Source organism: Anabas testudineus, chromosome 15 (genome assembly GCF_900324465.2).
Source record: "Anabas testudineus chromosome 15, fAnaTes1.2, whole genome shotgun sequence".
NCBI classification, from domain to species: Eukaryota; Metazoa; Chordata; class Actinopteri; order Anabantiformes; family Anabantidae; genus Anabas; species Anabas testudineus.
This window is the reverse complement of record NC_046624.1, coordinates 13,716,911-13,737,088: the sequence shown is the minus strand read 5'-3', so window position 1 is coordinate 13,737,088 and position 20,178 is coordinate 13,716,911. Positions and strand designations below refer to the sequence as shown.

Sequence of the window (20,178 nt, the reverse complement as noted above, 5' to 3'; positions counted from 1 at the left end):
TCAGTGGAGGGCCACCAATTCCTTTACAAGTTAAATGCAATACTTAAATCTAAGCAATCTTAACGTGGCCTTCATTGGTTTAATGGTTCGTCGCAGCCAAAACGTCAAGTTAAAAGTGCAAGAAGGACACAGCCGGGACAGGTTTCAGTGATAAATGGTGTTGTCTGTTTGGATGTAGTTTGACACCAAGATCTTTTTGTCCAACAGGATTCTGGGCAAACTGTCTGTTTCAATTCCTCATATCAAATGAAAATGCTAAGGATAATGTTTCATCAACTGACAGCAATGAGTTTTTTTTGTAAGTGTCTGCCAAAACTAGATGTTAATGTAAATGTAATGTTAGATTACAAATATTTCCATTTTTTTCCATTAACTTTCAGAAGTATATGCATCTGCAATAAAAATCTAATAACATCACATATGATGGTATAATACTGACAGGAACCTTTTTGTATGCAATAACATTTAGTTTTGATACTTTTAGTCCATGTATCATATACTTAAGTACAGTAATACTTCACATAATACCTGACTTTTACTTGTAATATAGTATTTTTACTCCTTAGTAAAGGATTATATAATACTTCCCCAACCACTAACCTGGTCAAAATGCCTCAAAACTACTGTAAGTAGATAAAAGTTAGTTCAATTTTAACCGTATGACACTCACAGATGACATTTCTCTGCATTATGGGTTTCATACTTTTACATTTCGGTGTTGCTGTTTTTACTAAAGGATCTGGATACTTCCTCCACTACTCAGACTCACAGTTCCACCTTCAACACCACCTATTTTTCCCCCCATTCTTCTTCCAGTATTCTCCCTCTGAGCCTTTGCCATTGCATCCATGTCTTTTATCACAATTTTGACCCACAGAAAGGAATTCTCACAAGATATCAAAACAAAAATCTATATTTAATATGGGAGCAATTACAAAGCGAAGTTGGCTGCACAGGGCTGTTGTCACCAGAGCGCGTGTTTTTCATCAAATAGGTCATTAGATGATGATGGATGTAAACCTATAAAGTATCTAAACTGGACCTTTTAACAAACCATGAGCAACACTATCATTTCTCTAATAGAACCTGCTGACCGTGTCATTCCCTCCTGCCATTTGTCATTTTTCCTTGTGAAATAATCAATAGCTTGGTGCTTTGAAATAAATAATATAAAAGTCATAGTAACCTACCAGAGGAGCAACAAAAATAGACTTATGGAGCATTCAAAGAGCCTATATGGCTCCTGGGCAATGTCTACGGCATGCTTCTAATCAATGCATAATATGAACTTCAGTATTTAATACAAATACACGCTACAGGATCTGGGTTTGTACTGTTTATTATTTGTTGTGTTCTTTTTCCCCCCAGTTAAGCATGTAGAACTGCCGTTATAGTAGTAACATGCTGAAGTATTCTCCCTCTATTTCAAAATACAATTATGGAAATATGATAAATACCTACAAGTGTCACTTTTGTCACCAGGTTACAATAACAAATAGAGAGAGAAGAGTAATGATATCTGCACAGTTCAGAAGAATATATTTATTTCCCGCACCATTTCATCACAAACACCACCTGCCTCTTTGTGTGTTTCCTGCATCCTCCACCTGAGCCCAGCGCCTTTTGAAATATACTGACTTCAGTGTTTATTCTTAAAGAAGCCTTTATTTATTTTTTTTTATTTACAAATGTATTTTCTGCAGAATAGATGCACAATAGAAGCGCAATGTGATATCAGTTAATAAGTCTGGTGCTGCTGTATTTTTTACACCACGTGGTTATATTATTTTGGAAAATAATTTTTTTATATGTCAGCTTCCATATGATACACAAACTGTTAACACATTAAAAAACAATATTACTTGTATTATTATTCATTATTATTTTATGTGATGCTCTTGAGCAAATAAATAATATTAATTTTGCATAAATGTGTGAAACCTTTGAAGATCTTCTATTCTCCGTTGTCCAAATTATCAATAATTTAAAATGAGACATTCAAACAAACATATTATTGTTTGATTCTGTAATGAATAAAGAATATTTGCATGTTTGCCTTACATTTTCAGAAATCAAAGATTCAGAGCTGAACAAATTCACATTATTCCATTAGCCAGAAATATTGGAATAATGTGAATTCTTTGAGAAGCTACCATTCAAAGAGACACATTTTGCACCTCCGCCTGAGAGCGCCTCGAAATACCAGAAATGATCTCCACCATGTAAGGAAAGGCAGTAATTACATGACAGTAACATGATATCTCCACCTGAGCAGCTCTCTAAATGAATAACACATGTTAATTACACGGACGTGCTCGTGCATGTAAGAACTCTTTAGCTGATAAAGAAATAATAATAATAATAATAAAAAAAAGCACAGTGGCACCAGTACAACCTTTTACCTGACACCTGTCATCATGACTGCATGTCATGAACAGATGATGCTTCATAACAGAAATGCATCAGTTACACCACATATGATGTGAACAGTGTTACTTGTTACTATGTGTCCTGAGCTCATACAAAGCTTTTTTTTTTTCAGGACAATACAATTACTTGCATTGATTCCCTGGAGACGTACTGAATTTTATTACAACCACTAACTGGCACAACAACAAACTAAATCCTGAAGTCTGACTTAAAATGTAATGGTTTGCCTGGTGGAGAACTGCTTTTTGTGCTCAAACTGGAGGACACCCACCACAGTGTAGCAGTATGACATTGTTCTCCACGGTGTGATTAAGCATCAACACGCACTCTTGTGGTGCACACACATGCATTTCACCCTCATGCCCCACAGAGGACGCTGCCTCCTTGTTCTTCTTCCACACTAGACTCCAACCAATGCGCTGCTTCTAACAAGTCAATTAATATCAATGAGTGAATATACATAGCACATTTACAAAGAGTGCAATCTGAGGGATGAATTAACCAAATCGATTAGGGAGGAATAAATGAATAGTGCGGTCCGCAGACTTAGTGGAAGTGGCCCTCACTGAAAATCGATGAATTAGAAATATGAATCTAATCGCCTATTGGTGACACTTGGAGTAGCTGCAGCCTGATCTCAGGCCTTTTTCATACGGTGTCCGAGAAGCTAAGATATGGGGACTGTTTTATAAAAACTGTTTGGTAATGCAGACGAGGTGACAACGCACACACGTATAGTTCATTTTGTTTGGATGAGTTTGGAAAATAATAACTTTGAACCTGCAGGTGGAGGTGATTTCAGTGCGTCTGAGCTGTTTAGGCTGAATCTCATGTTATCTTTCCATGACAGTGGCAGTATTGTGTGCTGCTGAATAGTCCAGCTGATAGCTGCCTGACTTCTTCCTCTCAGAAACAGGCATGATGACATTCAGGATTTTATTTAGCCTACTGTCCGTTTGAACGAGCTCATTACATAAAAGCATCACCTGTAGGTAACAAACGGAAGCTTTAAGGAGGAGCCTGCAAGTTACAGAGGTTTTTATTATTTTTAAAATACATTTGACAGCTTTTGTGGCAATTTTTACAAGTTAAATACTTTTATATATTTGTGATGAGTAGCCGAATTACACTTTTAGTCCGAGTAAAAGTGATTAAAAAGGACTCACTAACTGTAAATAAAACATCCACTGGGTCATGAGCACTCAGCCTGTGTCTGACTGAAATGTTAGGAGTGTTGAGGGGGTTGTTCTGACGTCGCTTATCCCAAGCCTTCCTTTTGGGCGCTAACAGCTCTGTGTTCATTTGCTGCCTAATTGGGACTATATGAGACCAATAACAGGCGAGCGCACACAGCCTGCAGCCAGAGCGCACGGAGAGGGGAGGATGCTCTCTCTCTCTCTCTCTCTCTCTCTCTCTCTCTCCGTGTCTCCCTTAATCCCATTTGCCATTGTACATGCCCAATCGCCTATACTTTCCGCATTTAACTTGGATGACATTTTTATTTCATCATTAGCATCAGACGCCAGACTGACTGACACGGTGGACACAGTTTGCGTTTTGACGAAAGAGAATGAGACATGTTTATGAATATACATGTTTTGTTTCTCCTCTCAGAGATTTTTATTTTATTATTTTTCTAGCTTAGAAGAACGTGCGTTTTGACGCGCTGACCGGGCGTGAAAGCGAGTCTCCGCGTAAAATCACCGAGAAGAATAAAACAGGAACGTGTTTCACCAGGATATCAACAGTCTCGAAGCCAGACTTGTTTTCTTTTCTTTTTTAAGTTCTGCTTCCGTGGTCATCTGCGTTCAGACCACAACCACAGCGATGCCAGAGACAACTCAAGAGACGTGCGCTTCGGCCAAGGATTCTCCTTTCTTCATTAAGAACCTGCTGAACTGTGATAGCAAACCGTCCAAACCCAAGCCGGTACTGGCTGCCACAAAGGCGGCCTTAGAGGGAGGATTTTCCCTTTCCCAAGTCGGGGACTTCAACTTTCCGCGCTTTGACCTGCCGGCACAGAGGTTCAGTCTACCGGCTCACTACTTGGAGCGCACCTCGGCGTGGTGGTACCCCTACACCCTCAGTTCATCCGCCCACTTACACAGAACTGAAGGTAAGCCGGACATAAGAATATTATATATATATTATAAGCAAATACAGCATATCCTTTATGGGAAAACTATTTGGGCGTTTTTATTCTATTTTGATGTTGATATTTTTCTTAGTCGTTAAAATAGTGAACACTTCCTAATTTAATTTTACTACGGTAACATGATCTTTAGGTCTCCTGTGCGTTTTGACACATGAAATGATTTGTCGTCAACTAGTTATTTCACTTCCTCCACAGAAATCTACTTGGTAAAAGTGGATTTTGTGCGTTTTGCTCACTGAAGGTAGTAATAGTAGAAGCATTGTCTTTACAACACCACAGGGTCTATAGTATAGTGCTTGTGCGCTTTATGCTCGAAGACGGCCTATTTTGTTTTGCCACGACAGGATAATAGATCAATAAAGTGACACACAGCATAAAATGAAGTAGACGTCATCAAACATGAGATGAGGGTGACGAGCCGCAGCGTGCTTTTGATTTGTCTTTGGACGCTCACTGTGAACATCTTATCCCAGGGGCTCAGTCACTGACACTGTTCACCTGCTTCTGTCTGGGGGGTTTAAAACACACTGATGGCGCAAAGCTGATTTTTGAGTTAAGACAGTAAAATACTGATTAGTTCCAGTCAAATTAATAAATAAAGCATGCTTACAGGGTGAATGTTGACTGTTTGAATCTATCAGAAGTTATATTTAGTAGAATAAATTAAATATATTTGAACACTGCTGTCAGCCATGCCTAACTGTATGCCTAACTCATTAAAATCGTTCCTCTTTACGTAGCAAATCGTGTTTTTCGCAGGTTTGTCTTATAGTTTTTCTATAAACACAGGCTGCCCTGTATCAACAGGCTGTGATAAAACCACAAACAGAACCCAGTGTTTATGACGACATCTCCCTGTGTCTACATTTCAGCCTCCGAGAAACCAGGAGCCAGAGACTCCTCTCCAACCTCGGGCACGGACAGAGACTCTCCAGACCTGGTGCTCAAATCCGAGCCGGACACCAAAGACGACGACGAGGACGACGAGCACAACAACAAAAGCGGCGATGAGATCATCCTGGAGGAGAGCGACACGGAAGAAGCCAAAAAAGACGAGCTGGAGGAGTGGAAGAAGAGGGACGAGGACAAGAAGCCGTGCCGCAAGAAGAAGACGCGCACGGTTTTCTCCCGGAGTCAGGTGTTCCAGCTGGAGTCCACCTTCGACATGAAGCGCTACCTGAGCAGCTCGGAGCGGGCCGGCCTGGCGGCGTCCCTCCACCTGACGGAGACTCAGGTGAAGATCTGGTTCCAGAACAGGAGGAACAAATGGAAACGGCAGCTGGCCGCGGAGCTGGAGGCCGCCAACTTGAGCCACGCCGCGGCGCAGAGGATAGTCCGGGTGCCCATCCTCTACCACGAGAACTCGGCCTCAGAGAGCGGAGGCACCGCTGCCAACGTGCCCGTGAGCCAGCCGCTGCTCACCTTCCCGCACCCCGGGGTGTACTACTCCCATCCCATCGTCACATCTGTGCCGCTGCTCAGACCGGTTTGAAATGATCTGAGCCGTGCGTCACAAGTTGGTATCTATTTTAAAAACCAACTGAACAAGCTAAATATTTTTGTACAATTTACAGAATGAAGAAACAAAGAAAAGAAAAAAAAAAAAACTAAAACAGACACTGTCAGGCCTCTGCGGACCTATGTTGGCAAATATATTGTCATTTTCCATAAAAGTGCCGTTTACACATGATCCGACTATTTAAACCCATGTTATTATTATTATTATTATTATTATTATTATTATATGAATTTATCACCTCAGGAGTCCACTGCTTATACTGCCTGATACGGTTTTTTAGGCTAATCTTATTTACTAATTTTAACACCATATTGCTGGAGAAGCAACTCTGTGTGAAAAGAAAACAAAACAAACACCTTGTTTACAGAAATCGCTGGCCCAAAGGTGCGAGCCTGCTTATCATCCAACACTCTCATTTGATTTTTATTTACATTTCCTCAACTGATAAGATGCTGATGTGCAATACACTGACTGTGTGCTGTGAATGAATGAACCTACTATGAATCATCTATTCACGCTGGAATACTGACGAGGCTTTGTTGTAATATTTTCCTTTTTGTTTTTTTTACTTTACTATTTAAAGCGCTTGACGGGGACAATCAAGACACTCTCCACTGTAAAATATCCATGTAGCCTTCTGTTTAGTTTTAGTGATTCTCACTCTCGTTCCCTCCACATGGACACGTCCTTCAAGCACAAGTGTGAGCTCCAATGTCTCTTAATCTTTGCGTTCTTGAACAGGGGCGCAAAAAATATCGACTTACACTGGTGTACAAAATATGTAAATGTATATATTTAAAGAGGCGCGGGGAGAGGAGCTGCCACTTGCGGCGCCACCTTTGTACAGTAAAAACAACGTTTTGATATTGTATTGCTGAACCATGTTGTGAAATAAATGAATAATCCTTATATATTCAGTGCATTCTCTTCTGTATCCAGTGACGAATTATAAAATATCACAGATGATGCGAGGAGTTCTATAATAAACACATTTATCTATTAAAATATTGTATATTTAAACATCCGTAAAAACAAACATCATACCTAGAAGAAACATAACTAAATAATACAAATAGATGGGGATAGGCCAAATTAGTGATTCATATGATGACAGATAGAGACTGAACCGTGCACACATACAAACGCACAGACACAAGGGGTTTGGGCAGGTGGGTTCCTGTAATCATCTTACTGTTACGCACTTTAAAATCGTTATTTTACATAAAAAAGTGGTTCGGTCAATTAGATGCGTAATTGCCACCATCTTGCCAAAATTACGGGTAATGTATTCAGCAGAGGACATTACTCCCTGAGTATTAGTTGCTGTCTTTTAACATTGTCTCTCTCTCTCTCTCTCTTACGGTCGTGTGTGTGTGTGTGTGTGTGTGTGTGTTCAGTTTGAGATGAAGGGATGTTGCGATATTATGATGAAGAGCCAAGTAAATTTAATCACTATGGCATCTTCCTTAAAAATAAAATAAAAATCACTTTTATTTTTGGCTTTTATATTTTATAGGAACATAATATTTCTTGAGTAAGACTCGTGATTTTGGCCAATTGTGCAACAAACACTCTAAAATCTGTAAATACCGTCTCGCAGCATCAAACTTAAAGCACCGTAAATAATAATAATAATAACAATAATTCTATTGAACTGATATGATAAGATATGATCCTACAGGTGTCACTGGACATGCGACCATTCCAGGGGCTTGCATGTAAATCGTGCTTGTTTTTAATGCAAATTTATCTTTTTTTTTTTTTTTTTTTTTTGTATAAGGAAATAACAACTGAGCGAATGTGGAAGATTGAACTTGCCTTCAAATATTATTAAAGAAAGTCCAACATGGACAAATAATCTAATCTTAATCATAAAATGCTTCAGAATCACATAGTGATCGAGGTACTTTGGACAAGATAAACTGAGACTGAGGCTTAATCTGAGCCTGGATTGTTTGTAGTTACTGCACATATGTTTGTACATTTTATGTTTTACTTTTTAAAAAATACGACATTGGGTGCATGGCGCTAAAGTCATAAGAGGAGGAGGCTGTGAGGAAAGGGAGGGAACCGTCCTCTCACCTCCTGTGGAGCTGGACACAGGCACAATAAAATAGCAATGCTCAGTAATCAGTTATTACTAAATAATATTTTGAATTCAATTATAGATTTTAAAATAAAAATGTTGAAATTTGGATTGTTTGAGCTTTTGAGTCCGAGAGTTCAGCTTCAGACTATAACCAGGTGAGTCCAGGCTGCAGGATCTGCAGGGAAACTACAACCTGCTGCTGCATGATTCCTTTAATTAAAACACTAGTGCACAAAAAGGCTTAAGTCACTTCTTACAGACAGTCCTCATCGCACTTGTTGGACATGTAGGAAAACAGCGGAACTACTTCAAGTTTTAACAAATGAGATTTCACATGCACGATGCACATTTATTTCGCAGAACAACAAAGGTCATTTTCTGGTTTCACCTATAAGCGAATACGGTTATTGGAAATTAGTCAGTCAGCTATAAATTGCATGATGACCTCATCAAGAGACAAAGGGTTCATTCAAATATCGTCAGATCATCCAAGTATTGACGCGCACCTACCGTGCACACTCAACACGGCCCCATTACTGTAAATTAATAGATTGATATGGCATTATTCCCCTGGCACATATTGATCTGTAAACGTCTGCAGCACATTGCGTCAAGTAAGAGCAACGTTCACAGGCCGCTTCTGTTCAGCTTATGACCTTGATTTGCGCGCATAAATTGAAAAAATTACCACTCGATAATTTCCATTTGTGCGACATCTTTATGTAAAGGAGAAAGGGAGCGGGGCCAAAATCAGATAAAGTACATTTGCGGGAACGGGGGCAAACGGACGTGACCGGGGACTTCGTTCAGTGTATTACATTAAAATGGAGAGCTGAATGGGTAATTTTAAGCCCTATCATGGGTTTTAGTGCCAGTTTGGAAACACACAAGTGGCCCGACCACCTTGCGTAATGCTAGCCTCTCCTCTGCAGCAACTGTCATCAGCGTAGTTTGAGAATAAAAGTTTGTAACAGCGGGAGACCGAGGCTGCACGGTGGGATTAAAGCATTTATTTCGAGCACCAACGTGAATCTGTCATATAAATGAAGCCTAACGAACCGTTTCTGGCTGATTCACAAAATGAGCTCCTCTGAGGTCCCTGAGGCGTTGGCAGATGCTTCACCACCAGACAGAGATCGTGTGAATCCAGTGATAGTTGAAATCGCAGCAGTAACGATATAGAATATATAGGATTAAATGATACTCTTCACCCTCAGTTATAACGTTTCCACATCATATCAATAGCAAACATCCTCCTTGACGTTTCCCTCAGGCCAAACTGGGCCAAAAGTGAATGTGCAGTGTAGATAAGTTCGAGTAAATCTCTTGCTTGAACAACTCTTTTGACACTTCTTAGAGAGGAAATCTTGTTTTAAACCCATCCCATTTGCTTTCCTGATTGAATGCGAGCATCAGATTTTCATCAAAGTTCTATTAAGTGAAACATAGGTTGCAGGGCACCGTCTGATTGGAACAGTTTAAATTTTAATTGTGTTTTTAATTTGACATATAGTTGCTGTGAAGAATGACAGTGAAACGCCAAGGGGCGGTCGATTTTCTTAATTTCTCCCCGAGGAATTGATGAGTCTATCAGGGCAGTAGATTGGAAAGCCATTAAAACTCAATGGTTAGGTTGTTAATTGGAACTTGATGGATAGGAGCCCTTGGATAGGCTGTACTGATCCAATCTTCCTGACTTTGTGTTTTCCAATAAATTACCTAGTTCATTTCCACACTCAGATTACATAAATTGTACACCTCCAGGGCCTGGCCGCTCTGCTTGCGTTTACAACTCTCTCTCTCTCTCTCTCTCTCTCACACACACACACACACACACACACACTCACAGTTGCGCGCACAGACGCACACAAACGCCCCCTGAAAAAAGAGCAGGCCCTGCTTTCTTGAATGAAAATCGAAACATAATCAACGTTTATACTTAGAAAATTTATTGATATCATTTTCTCCGGTGATTTCCTTATTCTAGACTTGGACACGCCATATATCATAATACACACGTGTAAAGGGTCTTTGTTTAATATTTATCGAAGCTTGATTCCCAGATCAAAGCACCTCATAACTTCATCTGTCTTTCTCAGACCTTTCTCTTCTGCTAAAGATCTTGTTCTGTTATTGCGGTAGGGCGGCCATACACCGCCTTTCATTGTGATAGAGCACGAAGTTAGGCCCGCTCCCTGCTCCTTCGGGCCTCGCCAGGCCTCGGAGAAGCAGGGAAACGTGCGTAAAAGGGATGAGCATTTCCATAGGAATAGAGGAGGACTGGGCTGCCTGGCCTATTAACGCAAACTCGGACATGTGTAATTCATTCTGTGCAGCACAATAGCTGCCTGGTGTGTCCACTATCTCCAAGACGAACTAATCTCACTTTGCAAAAGTCGTCTGAAAGTGATGAAGGCGACAAAGGTCTTTGTTTGAAAAGAGCGGCGTATAAAATAAAACCATTTAACTGTCATTGCAGATTTCACGCCTTATGTGGAACCACCATAAATCCAGCATCCGCCCCTGACTGCCCTCATATATTTGCCCCCCTTCAGGAAAGCCTCCCCTGCGTAAGCGTTTTGTTAAGATCGTTTAGCAGCTGCTGGCCCCGCTGCCAGTTGACTATATTTACGCATTTATCCAGATGCTTCTGTCTGGCAGCTCGATGACGACAGAATCTGCTGTCAGCATCATCAACAGCAGCAGCACCACCACCAGCAGCAGCAGCAGCAGCATCACCGGTGCCGACAGTCGTCTTCTTCTCCAGTCTGTCTTAACGCGGAATGCCAGGACGAGCAGTGACATGATGATTAAAGCACACTATCTGTAATGTGTCTGGAGCTCCCGCACAAAGCAGTAAAAGGGGGATAATATGGCCGAGCCGGCAGCTCAAGCCCCGCAGCTGTCCCGCAGCCAGACACAACCAGACACACACACACACACACACACACACACACACACACACACACACACACACACACACGCACACACGCAGAAAGAGCATGGGTGGTGGAGGAGGGAGGAAGCGGACCCCCCCAGTCCTCTTACACAGCGCACACAAACGCGCGCACACACACGTGCGCACTGAGCCCCCACCACCTCCAATCAATTAGTCAATCAATTAGCCGGCCTCCACTCCACGCGCGGTCATCACGAGGCAGATTAGCTCAGTAATGATCAAATTAATTCTTAATCGCAGATAATGGACGCGGAATGAGTTTATTATTTTCAGGAAAAATGAGTTGGGGCCTCTGTATTAGTTCCAAGGCTGCGGCGCGTTTTACCATCACCCCGCTCAATTTAGCATACACAATAGAAAAAACACACACATTACAAATCGTGTATGAGGTCATCCTCAGTTGACTGAGCCGTTTCTGGTTGGAGCTGTTTGCATACACGAACTTTTGCATGATACCTGCAAAAGCTAGAATATAGGCCCTGTATACGTCCGCGACGTGGTTAAGACGTATTCTTAAGTTGCATGTTCGACGGGTTTTAAAATTCCTGGGACAATGTTTGGCATTTTTTATGCACCCACAAGTTTTATTTTAAAACACATTAGCCCCGGATTCAATAACATCTCACCCCCTCGTCTGATTTGAAAGCTGTTAAGCAGCACAGTGCAGTTGCTGTGTGGATTTTGTGTAGTTAAAATTTGATGGAAAAAAGCAGCAGACCGTTTCCGAGACACATATTACTACTGAACTGTCTCCACATGCAGGGATGAGCACTGTTGGTCTTCCTCAGCTCTCTCGCTCTCCTAATCCCGTCTCAAAACCTTGACAGGAATTTGAAATTTCCGGGCTCCTGTTGGACGCTGCCATTGGCCCGTGCGCCTCTTACCTACATGCAAATGAAGCAACGCAACCTTGCTGCCTATGATCCAGAGCGTGAGGAGGAGGAACAGGAATACACTCATGTTCCCCGAGCTCTAGAAAAAACACCTCCAACTCCTTCAATGTTATAACTGCACAATTAAACTGGCTACAAAAAAAAAAGGACAAAAGGCGCAGTCCAATTTTTACGAACCAATCCTGTAGAAAGCAATAACGGAATACAAGGGGACAGACAGATTCAGTCAATACTTCAATACTGTTATGAAGCGAGAATGAGTAGCGCAGAAGACAGCGGGAGCAAGTGCTCGTCGGGCCCGATTTCCAGCTTCACCATCCAGTCGATTTTAGGCACGCCGTCCGATGCGCCGCGCTCCGGGACCAAGGATCTCTCCAAGGTGCCGCCGCCGCCGCGGAGGCGCTCGCTGTCGGTGTCCTCCGAGGAGGAGTGCAGCGGCGGGGAGGACTCAGCAGACTGCTTCTGCTCCGACACGGGTCACAGCGAGCCATGCACCCAGCACCAAGCCCATAACTTCTCATGTTTAGGTAAGAAATTCTTATTGTCACTCCTGGATTTATTCTTATCATACTATTATTATTATTACTGAAAATGAAAAAGTGGTACAACAGGAATTAAATCATTATTATTAATTATCAATACATATTACTAAATGAAAAAAGGCCTAAATACCTGCTTTAAATTTCTAAGCAGGCCCTTTGCTTTATATTTTTGTTAGCACTTGAGCTCACGTTTCATTATTGTGTTGGTGACACTCACATCCAGCTCATCCACTTGTTTGTTGGTACAGACTCAATCATCGCAGCAACAGCGGAAGAGTGGAAGGTCGAATAATTAGCCCTCTGTCTTTCCTCTCATTGCAAATTTAATTGAGCCTACTAATTGATGAAACATGTTTCCAAAATGGCTGCACTACACGTCGTCAATTGAGCGTTAAATAGAGCGGGATTTAATTAATAGCTTACTGTACACTGAGCATACTGATGCTGAGCTGCTTGTTTTTAAAACATCAGCTGCCTCGATCAGTAAGTCGCAGTAACTCTCAACTGAGCGTGTTGGAACTGATTTTTCTAGTCGCAAACGCACATCTGTGTCGCTTCCTTATATTCATCGCCTCCTTCTCGCCCCGCAGGTCCCGCAAAAGGACTTCTGTCTGGCACTGACGGGCTCGCACGGCGGCCGCACCTGCCGCAGCCTCTGCTGCAGGACTATAAGGAGGAGCAGGAGAGACCGTGCCATCAGATGTCACCTCTGTCGGAGGAGAGACAGTCGGACGGGGCGGACAAGCAGGGCAACTCGGCCAAGAAGAAGACGCGCACGGTTTTCTCCCGGAGTCAGGTGTACCAGCTGGAGTCCACCTTCGACATGAAGCGCTACCTGAGCAGCTCGGAGCGGGCCTGCTTAGCGTCCAGCCTGCAGCTGACGGAGACTCAGGTCAAGACGTGGTTTCAGAACAGGAGGAACAAATGGAAACGGCAGCTCTCAGCGGAACTGGAGGCGGCCAACATGGCCCACGCCTCCGCACAGACACTAGTGGGGATGCCGCTGGTTTTCAGAGATAACTCCTTACTGCGAGTTCCAGTTCCCCGGTCTATCGCCTTTCCGACGCCCCTGTATTACCCTGGGAGCAACCTGCCAGCGTTACCTTTATACAACCTGTATAACAAGATTGAGTATTGATTGACTCTAGTGTATGTTCACCTCTGCAGTCCACGTAAAAACGCATTAAAAACAATACAACCTTCTTCTAAGTGTCTCCACATAACCCCTGTATATTAATTGTATCACTTTATTTGTTGAGGGAATTCTTAATATGCAGCAACTGTGTGTTTCACAAGAAAGCAATCAAGCTTCCCTATATGTATAAAATACACCGTGTGTATAATTAATTATAATAATTTTATACTTTTATTTTATTTTTCTTCTTCTCTTTAACTGATAACATTGGAGTTTAGTCTTCATATCAGAACCAAAAACAACGTGTTCCACACGAAAAGGCTTTTGCAAAGTTTTTATTCACAATTGCTTTGTTAAACCTACTGCAAAGGACCATTTGTTTCCTCACCTAACATGAACCCAATGCTGACAGGAAAACCACAATTCTTCCATTTAAAGCAAAATATCATTGTTTCTATTGTAATTTAGACTTTCAACTATAACCTCCTCATTCAATAAATTTTCTATTTCAGTGAAAATCCGACTTGCTTTGTTTTATTTTATGTGCCTTTTTTTTTGTTTCATTATTTTGTATAATATTGGCAGTTCAATTTTTAATACAACTAAAAATCTACAATAAATATAAACAAAGCTAATGTTGAAATTTTCAGTACACATACTAATTTTCTAATCTGCAAAAATGATCTAGATGCTAAAAGGTTGATGCAGTCATAAAGAAATGGTGAATTCTTTTGTTGTAGAGCAGCAGTAATTCTAACGTTAAGGGTTTTGTCAGAAGAGAGAATAACTGTGGTGTCACAGTAACAAAAAACCCCACACTGGTGTAAATCAACATATAAGATATTACTGTTTTTTACTGTAGTTTACACTGATTTTGGCTCACACATCTTACTGTATGCCTCCTATTATCACGTCAAATATTAGGTTGTGAGCTATCTGACAGAGGTGTGTTGATTACAGTTTGTGTCTATGAAGGTATAAAGCCTGTGTAGGAGTGCAGTGTGAAATGAAATGCCGTTTTCCTTCTGCAAGGCTCAAAATGTAGCTTCTATAGTTGTTTGATTCGTGTGCAAATCAGCTCAGCAGGAAAAAAAGTGCAGAATAAAATATCAAGTTACACCTAATATTGAAAATGTTTTCATTATACAAAAATATTTTAATTCGTCCAGTCAATTCATTTTGAATTTAGAAACGCTGCGAGCAGCCCCGATGCTCTGCTTTAAGACACGAGGTGGATGAAGAGAGCAAGCTGTCTTATTAAAGTAAAAATATAAAAGTAACTAAGTAGTACTGAAAGGGTGGAAGAGAGAGGTGCTCCATCACAAGCCAATCATACTTTTGGGCGGGATCTTCTCTCATTTGAAGTTTGCCTCTTCCGGCTCTCAAGCATCAGGTCTTGTAATTGGAAACCTAATAATGAGGCATATTGTCAAAGTTCAAGAGTCTTGCCATCATTAATCGAAGCTGTTCTCCTTTCTCCATCTGCATAATGAATTACTGTATCGCTTACACTTTTGATTCTTCTGGACACCGACTACAGTATGTCTTCTTTATTTAGATGTTCAGGTCCAGCACACTAAATCAACTCACATAGTCAAATTTCACTTCACCATTTCATAACAATTCAATACACGAAAATACTAAACACAAGCCTGAACAGAAACACAGACCTGTAGGCACACACACCTACACACACAAACACACAAGCGTTGATGGTGAGCGATAAAACCGTGTCATTTACCAGCTTTTCTTGGGTGTCACATCATGTACAAGGTACACCCCCCACCCTCACCCCCCACCTATCCTCTCCTACCCATCCCACAATCTCTCACTGTGTACTAATGGCTACATTACCTAGCAGAATCATGACTAGCCAGGCTCTGCTGCCCTGCAGATTATGCCTGACCCAATTTCTGCAACAGCCGCCCTGTGTTTCTGGGAAAATGGATAGCGTTAGACAACAGCAGTGATTAATGGGTAACTCCGGCACCAGCGAAGAGGTGAGGTGCAGGAGGATGAATTTGTGACAGATAGGAGAGAGGGAGAGAAAAGAGAGATAGAGAGAGGGATGGGGGACCATAACGCTTATGAAAAGGAGCAATAGCTTTGGTTGAATGAAGCTGTTTATTAGTTTCCAAGTGGTCATTATGTCATCAGGTGTGACGGTAATATGCCGCTCCTTTGGATGGATGTTTGCACCTCACTGACTTGTGGGAAATCTGCATGACCTGTCACCTGAGGTTGTTTGATTTACAAGACAGCGACAGGGAGAGAGACAGAGAGGGAGAGACGGAGAGAGAGAGGAAGAGACAAAGAGAGAGAGGGATGCGAGGAGATGCAGTGGCAGGCAAAGAAGAGAGCGAGAAAGTGAAAGAGAGGAAAAGGTGGGAGTTAGAGGAGGGGGTTCGATGTAACTATGTATCACTGCAATGGCAAGTGTGAATTACAAATTTTAATAGCAGGGCAATGAAAATGATTTGAAGTGGTTTAAACTGCAAAGAGACAGCGACTGGCATGGTGATGAAGATTTGTTGAGATGATGTGTTGTGCCTTAGGATTCATCAAACCTGCCTGGTAAGGTGAAAAGCAAGTGTAATTCACTCTGTGGTATAATTTATGATGGGAGTAATGGAAACTGTGGGCTACACACAGTGTGGAGAGGGAGAGGCAAAGACAGAGAGCACTGGGCAAATTGATTCTCAGGATAGTTTTTAGAGCATATTTACAGGAGCACAATGAATTATATTAAAACCTCCAGATATCACCTCTTTTACATCTTCAGATAAAATGTAGATCAAAACTAACTTAACAGATAGCCAATTAAATTTAAACAGGCTGCGAAAACAGTATCTATCACTTTAGTTTTTTATTTACAATGTTCTTTCTAATATGTGGAGCTCTCATTTTCTTTCCATATTCTATCCCTTCATCATTTATTTGGATGAAGGGTTTTCAACGACCTCCCAACATATTTACTGCCATTTGATTTAAAGAGGGTATGTGTGGCTTCATATTAGAGGTTATGGAGTATAACACCACGAGCAGATGCAGAGCCTCGGGTTTGCCTCAAGACAAGAGTTTTAAAAGCGATCGCAATGCATTAAGCCAGACAACTCTCAAGACCTGTTTGCTCCCTAAATGAATTTGAGGGGAGCATAACAAGGTTTTTGAGGCTGGCCCTGTCATCCGCTGGCTTTAACCAGCTTCTGTATTTATGGGTTAATGGTTAAAAAGGAGAGCTTGGACCAGAAGTGATTTTTCATGATTCTGTTTTATATCAACTGGAAATGAAGGAGCTGAAGGGAAATTGTGTTTGTCCCCCCCTCCCCCCACCTCCTCCCTAGCCACTACCCCTTCTCCTTAACAGGAGAGGAATATGCTACAGCACAAAGCAAAGGGAAATGACAACTCAGTACATGGATAAAGTAAGTTAAAGTAGTAAAAGGTGGTAAAACCATAGCTTTGGAAAACATATGCAGTACTTTAAAGACACATTGAAACAGGAATACACAACACAAACACTAGCATACACCAAACTTTAGACAAAAATGGTTTTGCTCAAACTGAAAGTTTCAGTTGAAACGACAATTTGTTTAAAACCATGATACTGTGACTGACAGTATCAACATGATATATTTGGAGATGCTTATAAGGTCAAATACAAGCAGCTCTACTATTTGAACCACAATGAAAGCATTTCCAACCCCAAGTTAAACTCCCCAAGAACAATATTTAACCAAAAATCTGGATTGGAGCTTAGATGGAGAAATGCATTATGCTTCATTGTTAAATTACCAATCATTTCTTGAACTGCCTGTTCTGAAGTGCCATTGGCTGTCCAATATGCATCAAACTATTATAGGCTACAGTACATGTAGAGAACTCAGCTATTACTCTAGAGATAAGTCCATTAGCATTACCTTTGACACAATAATGGATGTGAGATACAATTTTCTGCTCTCCATTTTGTATTTGTAAGGATAATAGGGGGATTATCTTGAAGGCCTTATGCTACACACTCAAGAGTGAGCCCACAAGGAGGACAGAGAGCTCTGCAACAGTTGTTTTCACATCCTCCCCTCTCTCCCTCAGCCCTTCCCTCTGCTCCAAGACCCTCTCAGAGAGAGTCAGGGAAGATAAAGCATGTCATTATTCTATTAAAGACCTACAATTTTTGTAATGGGACTTGCAGCGGTCGGCAGAAGTGCAGGCAGCTTCTTCAATATCCTGGACATTATTTGCTCGTTTAGTTAAATGATGTTTCTAATTCCCTCATAATTACTTGTAATGAGGCTGTCTCCCTCGTTTTGATGCGGCTACATCTTAATACAGCATGGCATTCTTTTTTAGGGATAATTACCTCTCATGAGGCCGGGGAGCAAGGCTGGGGTTTGTTGTGCGCTGCACACGTGGCAAATTGGCTTGTTTCCTGCCATCTTGTCTTCCTGCAAATTGGTAAATTACGTTTCTTGGCTGGAGCATTAGAACTGTTAAGTTTGCTTTCTCGGCTCCTTCAAATGATTGGCTTCACTGACAGAGAGAGGGCTATATATTCTGAGTTTTGTCTTATTAACTTTGTGGACTTTATTTACAGATTATGGAGTGAATGATGGCAAAGTTGAATATTAGAGCATTAAAAAATGTGCTGTTGGAACAGTTCTGAAATTATTACAAACAGTATTATATATTTCACTTCAGTGAAGAACAAAATAAAATAACTTCTTAATCTTGAATTATCTACATTTTATTTATATACATACCTTACAAAAAAAAAAACAAAATAGCTATAAATGTAATATAACACAATGCTCCAAAATAATTTATAACAAACTAAACAATGGAATGATACAATACAAATGGGGCCATCATCTTCTCATCAAGAGAAACCTGAAATTATTTTTTTTATGTCGGAGATAATGACAAATATTTAGTATTTTAACATCTGAATGGGAAGATTTCAAAATACAGGAATAATATGTATGAATGCAATCTTACAATTGATTTTTCCTTTCCCGTTTCCCTTCAGTTAGCTGTCTGTGTTGTCCCTCTGAAATGATCTAGCTGCTGTACTCCAACCGCAGCCGTCACAGGGTTGGCTGAGGGGTTTTTATTTCTAAGTGCTGATGTGTCGCAGACAGTTTGGCTCTACAAGGGCCTGTTATACGCCGATTAAAGAGAGGGAAGGAGTGCTCCCACAGGGCGGCCTTGTACATTTACCCTGACCACAAAAAGGTCTAACGTTTACGCCCCGGTGCTGACATGACCTTCAAACAAGGTCCCTCAGCTGCCTGGGTGGATACTGGAACTGTCTGGCGGAGACCTGCAGTGAAACTAACAGACAGACAGGAAGAAATCATATCTTTTATATCAGGAATGACCTATCATATCCTGTAAAGTTAGATTTGGCTTTTATTGGGAAATACGGGAAAAAAACTGTTTTTTTCACGTTTGGCAAAATTCAACTGTGATTTTCCAAAGGATTTTGTCAGATTCATGCATTGGAAGAAAAACATCTCCCTGGCTTTTATTTAAATTTTTTAAAATAAAGGACAGATTTACAAGTGATCTGCTTGTGGTCCTGGGTCAGTGATCTGTTTGTTATGAGATCTGATGAGCTCTTCTTATAATGCAGAGTTTGGATCTCTTTGTAAGAACCAAGTGGTCTCTTTCAGCTGCAGGGGTGAATGGAGAGATGATCTGTCACTTCAGTCTGAGACTGACTGCTGACCACATAGCCTGCAGCGCAGCAGCAGGGAACACAATGAAAGCAGCACACTATCACCCGATAGCTAATTAGGGATCACTCCCCTGGAAGGGAATATATTTTCTTTGACAGAGTGAGAGAAACAAAGCAAGAGGTCACTGAAGTCTGTGTGAAGTGTCAGTCAAAGCCACAAGACACCTGTAATTTCTAAGGGCAATTCCTTGAAGAGAACTCGGATGACTTGCTGGTATTGTTGGTTACATTGTTGGTGTTCTGTCATGACTATGATGTTAAAAATGAACTGACTTGACAGTAATTGAAAGTTAAAATGAACTTTTTTCTTTTTACTGTCCCGCAGTCATAAACTAAAAAAAGAACCTCATATGGAAAAAACATGCACTCTGTTTAAATATCACAATTTAGTTCAGCATTACAAACTGTCCATTTTTTTCTGTCAGCCCGCCCATATTTGTGAGCAATGAGTGTGTGTGTGTGTACATATATGCACATCCAGCAGTTTGAGCCTATGGTTTGTACAGGAGACCTGGGATTTCTTTGAAAACACATTTGCAACCATTAGTTGAGTGTAAGGTTTCATGTGCAGAGTGCATCCTCTGGACTGGTGTCAGAGTTTCTGTGAGGCTCTGCTGCTGCCTCTCTTGGAGGGACAGTGCTGAGGGGAGGATGATGGTGGTGGCGGTAGTGGCTGAGGAGGAGGAGGGGGAGCACTGGAGCCGAGGCGTCCCACCAAC

General features: G+C 41.3%; 2 protein-coding genes across 2 annotated transcripts; both read left to right on the top strand.

Annotated features, from left to right (window-relative positions):
• Positions 1–3,823: 3,823 nt before the first annotated feature.
• On the top strand, positions 3,824–6,993 carry hmx3a (H6 family homeobox 3a). Its single transcript, XM_026353827.1, has 2 exons — positions 3,824–4,546; positions 5,458–6,993. The coding sequence occupies exons 1-2, from the start codon at positions 4,258–4,260 to the stop codon at positions 6,075–6,077; spliced, it is 909 nt and encodes a 302-aa protein (XP_026209612.1). The 5' UTR covers positions 3,824–4,257; the 3' UTR covers positions 6,078–6,993.
• A 5,110-nt stretch (positions 6,994–12,103) lies between these two features.
• On the top strand, positions 12,104–14,203 carry hmx2 (H6 family homeobox 2). The gene is made up of 2 exons (XM_026355889.1): positions 12,104–12,572; positions 13,178–14,203. The coding sequence occupies exons 1-2, from the start codon at positions 12,302–12,304 to the stop codon at positions 13,723–13,725; spliced, it is 819 nt and encodes a 272-aa protein (XP_026211674.1). The 5' UTR covers positions 12,104–12,301; the 3' UTR covers positions 13,726–14,203.
• Positions 14,204–20,178: the final 5,975 nt, after the last annotated feature.

Bases quoted from the DNA above. Each gene is read 5' to 3' on its own strand.
- hmx2 (XM_026355889.1), top strand. From the start codon at position 12,302: ATGAGTAGCGCAGAAGACAGCGGGAGCAAGTGCTCGTCGGGCCCGATT. The intron at 12,573-13,177 runs GTAAGAAATTCT...CTCGCCCCGCAG, and splicing joins CCATAACTTCTCATGTTTAG to GTCCCGCAAAAGGACTTCTG.
- hmx3a (XM_026353827.1), top strand. From the start codon at position 4,258: ATGCCAGAGACAACTCAAGAGACGTGCGCTTCGGCCAAGGATTCTCCT. The intron at 4,547-5,457 runs GTAAGCCGGACA...TCTACATTTCAG, and splicing joins CCACTTACACAGAACTGAAG to CCTCCGAGAAACCAGGAGCC.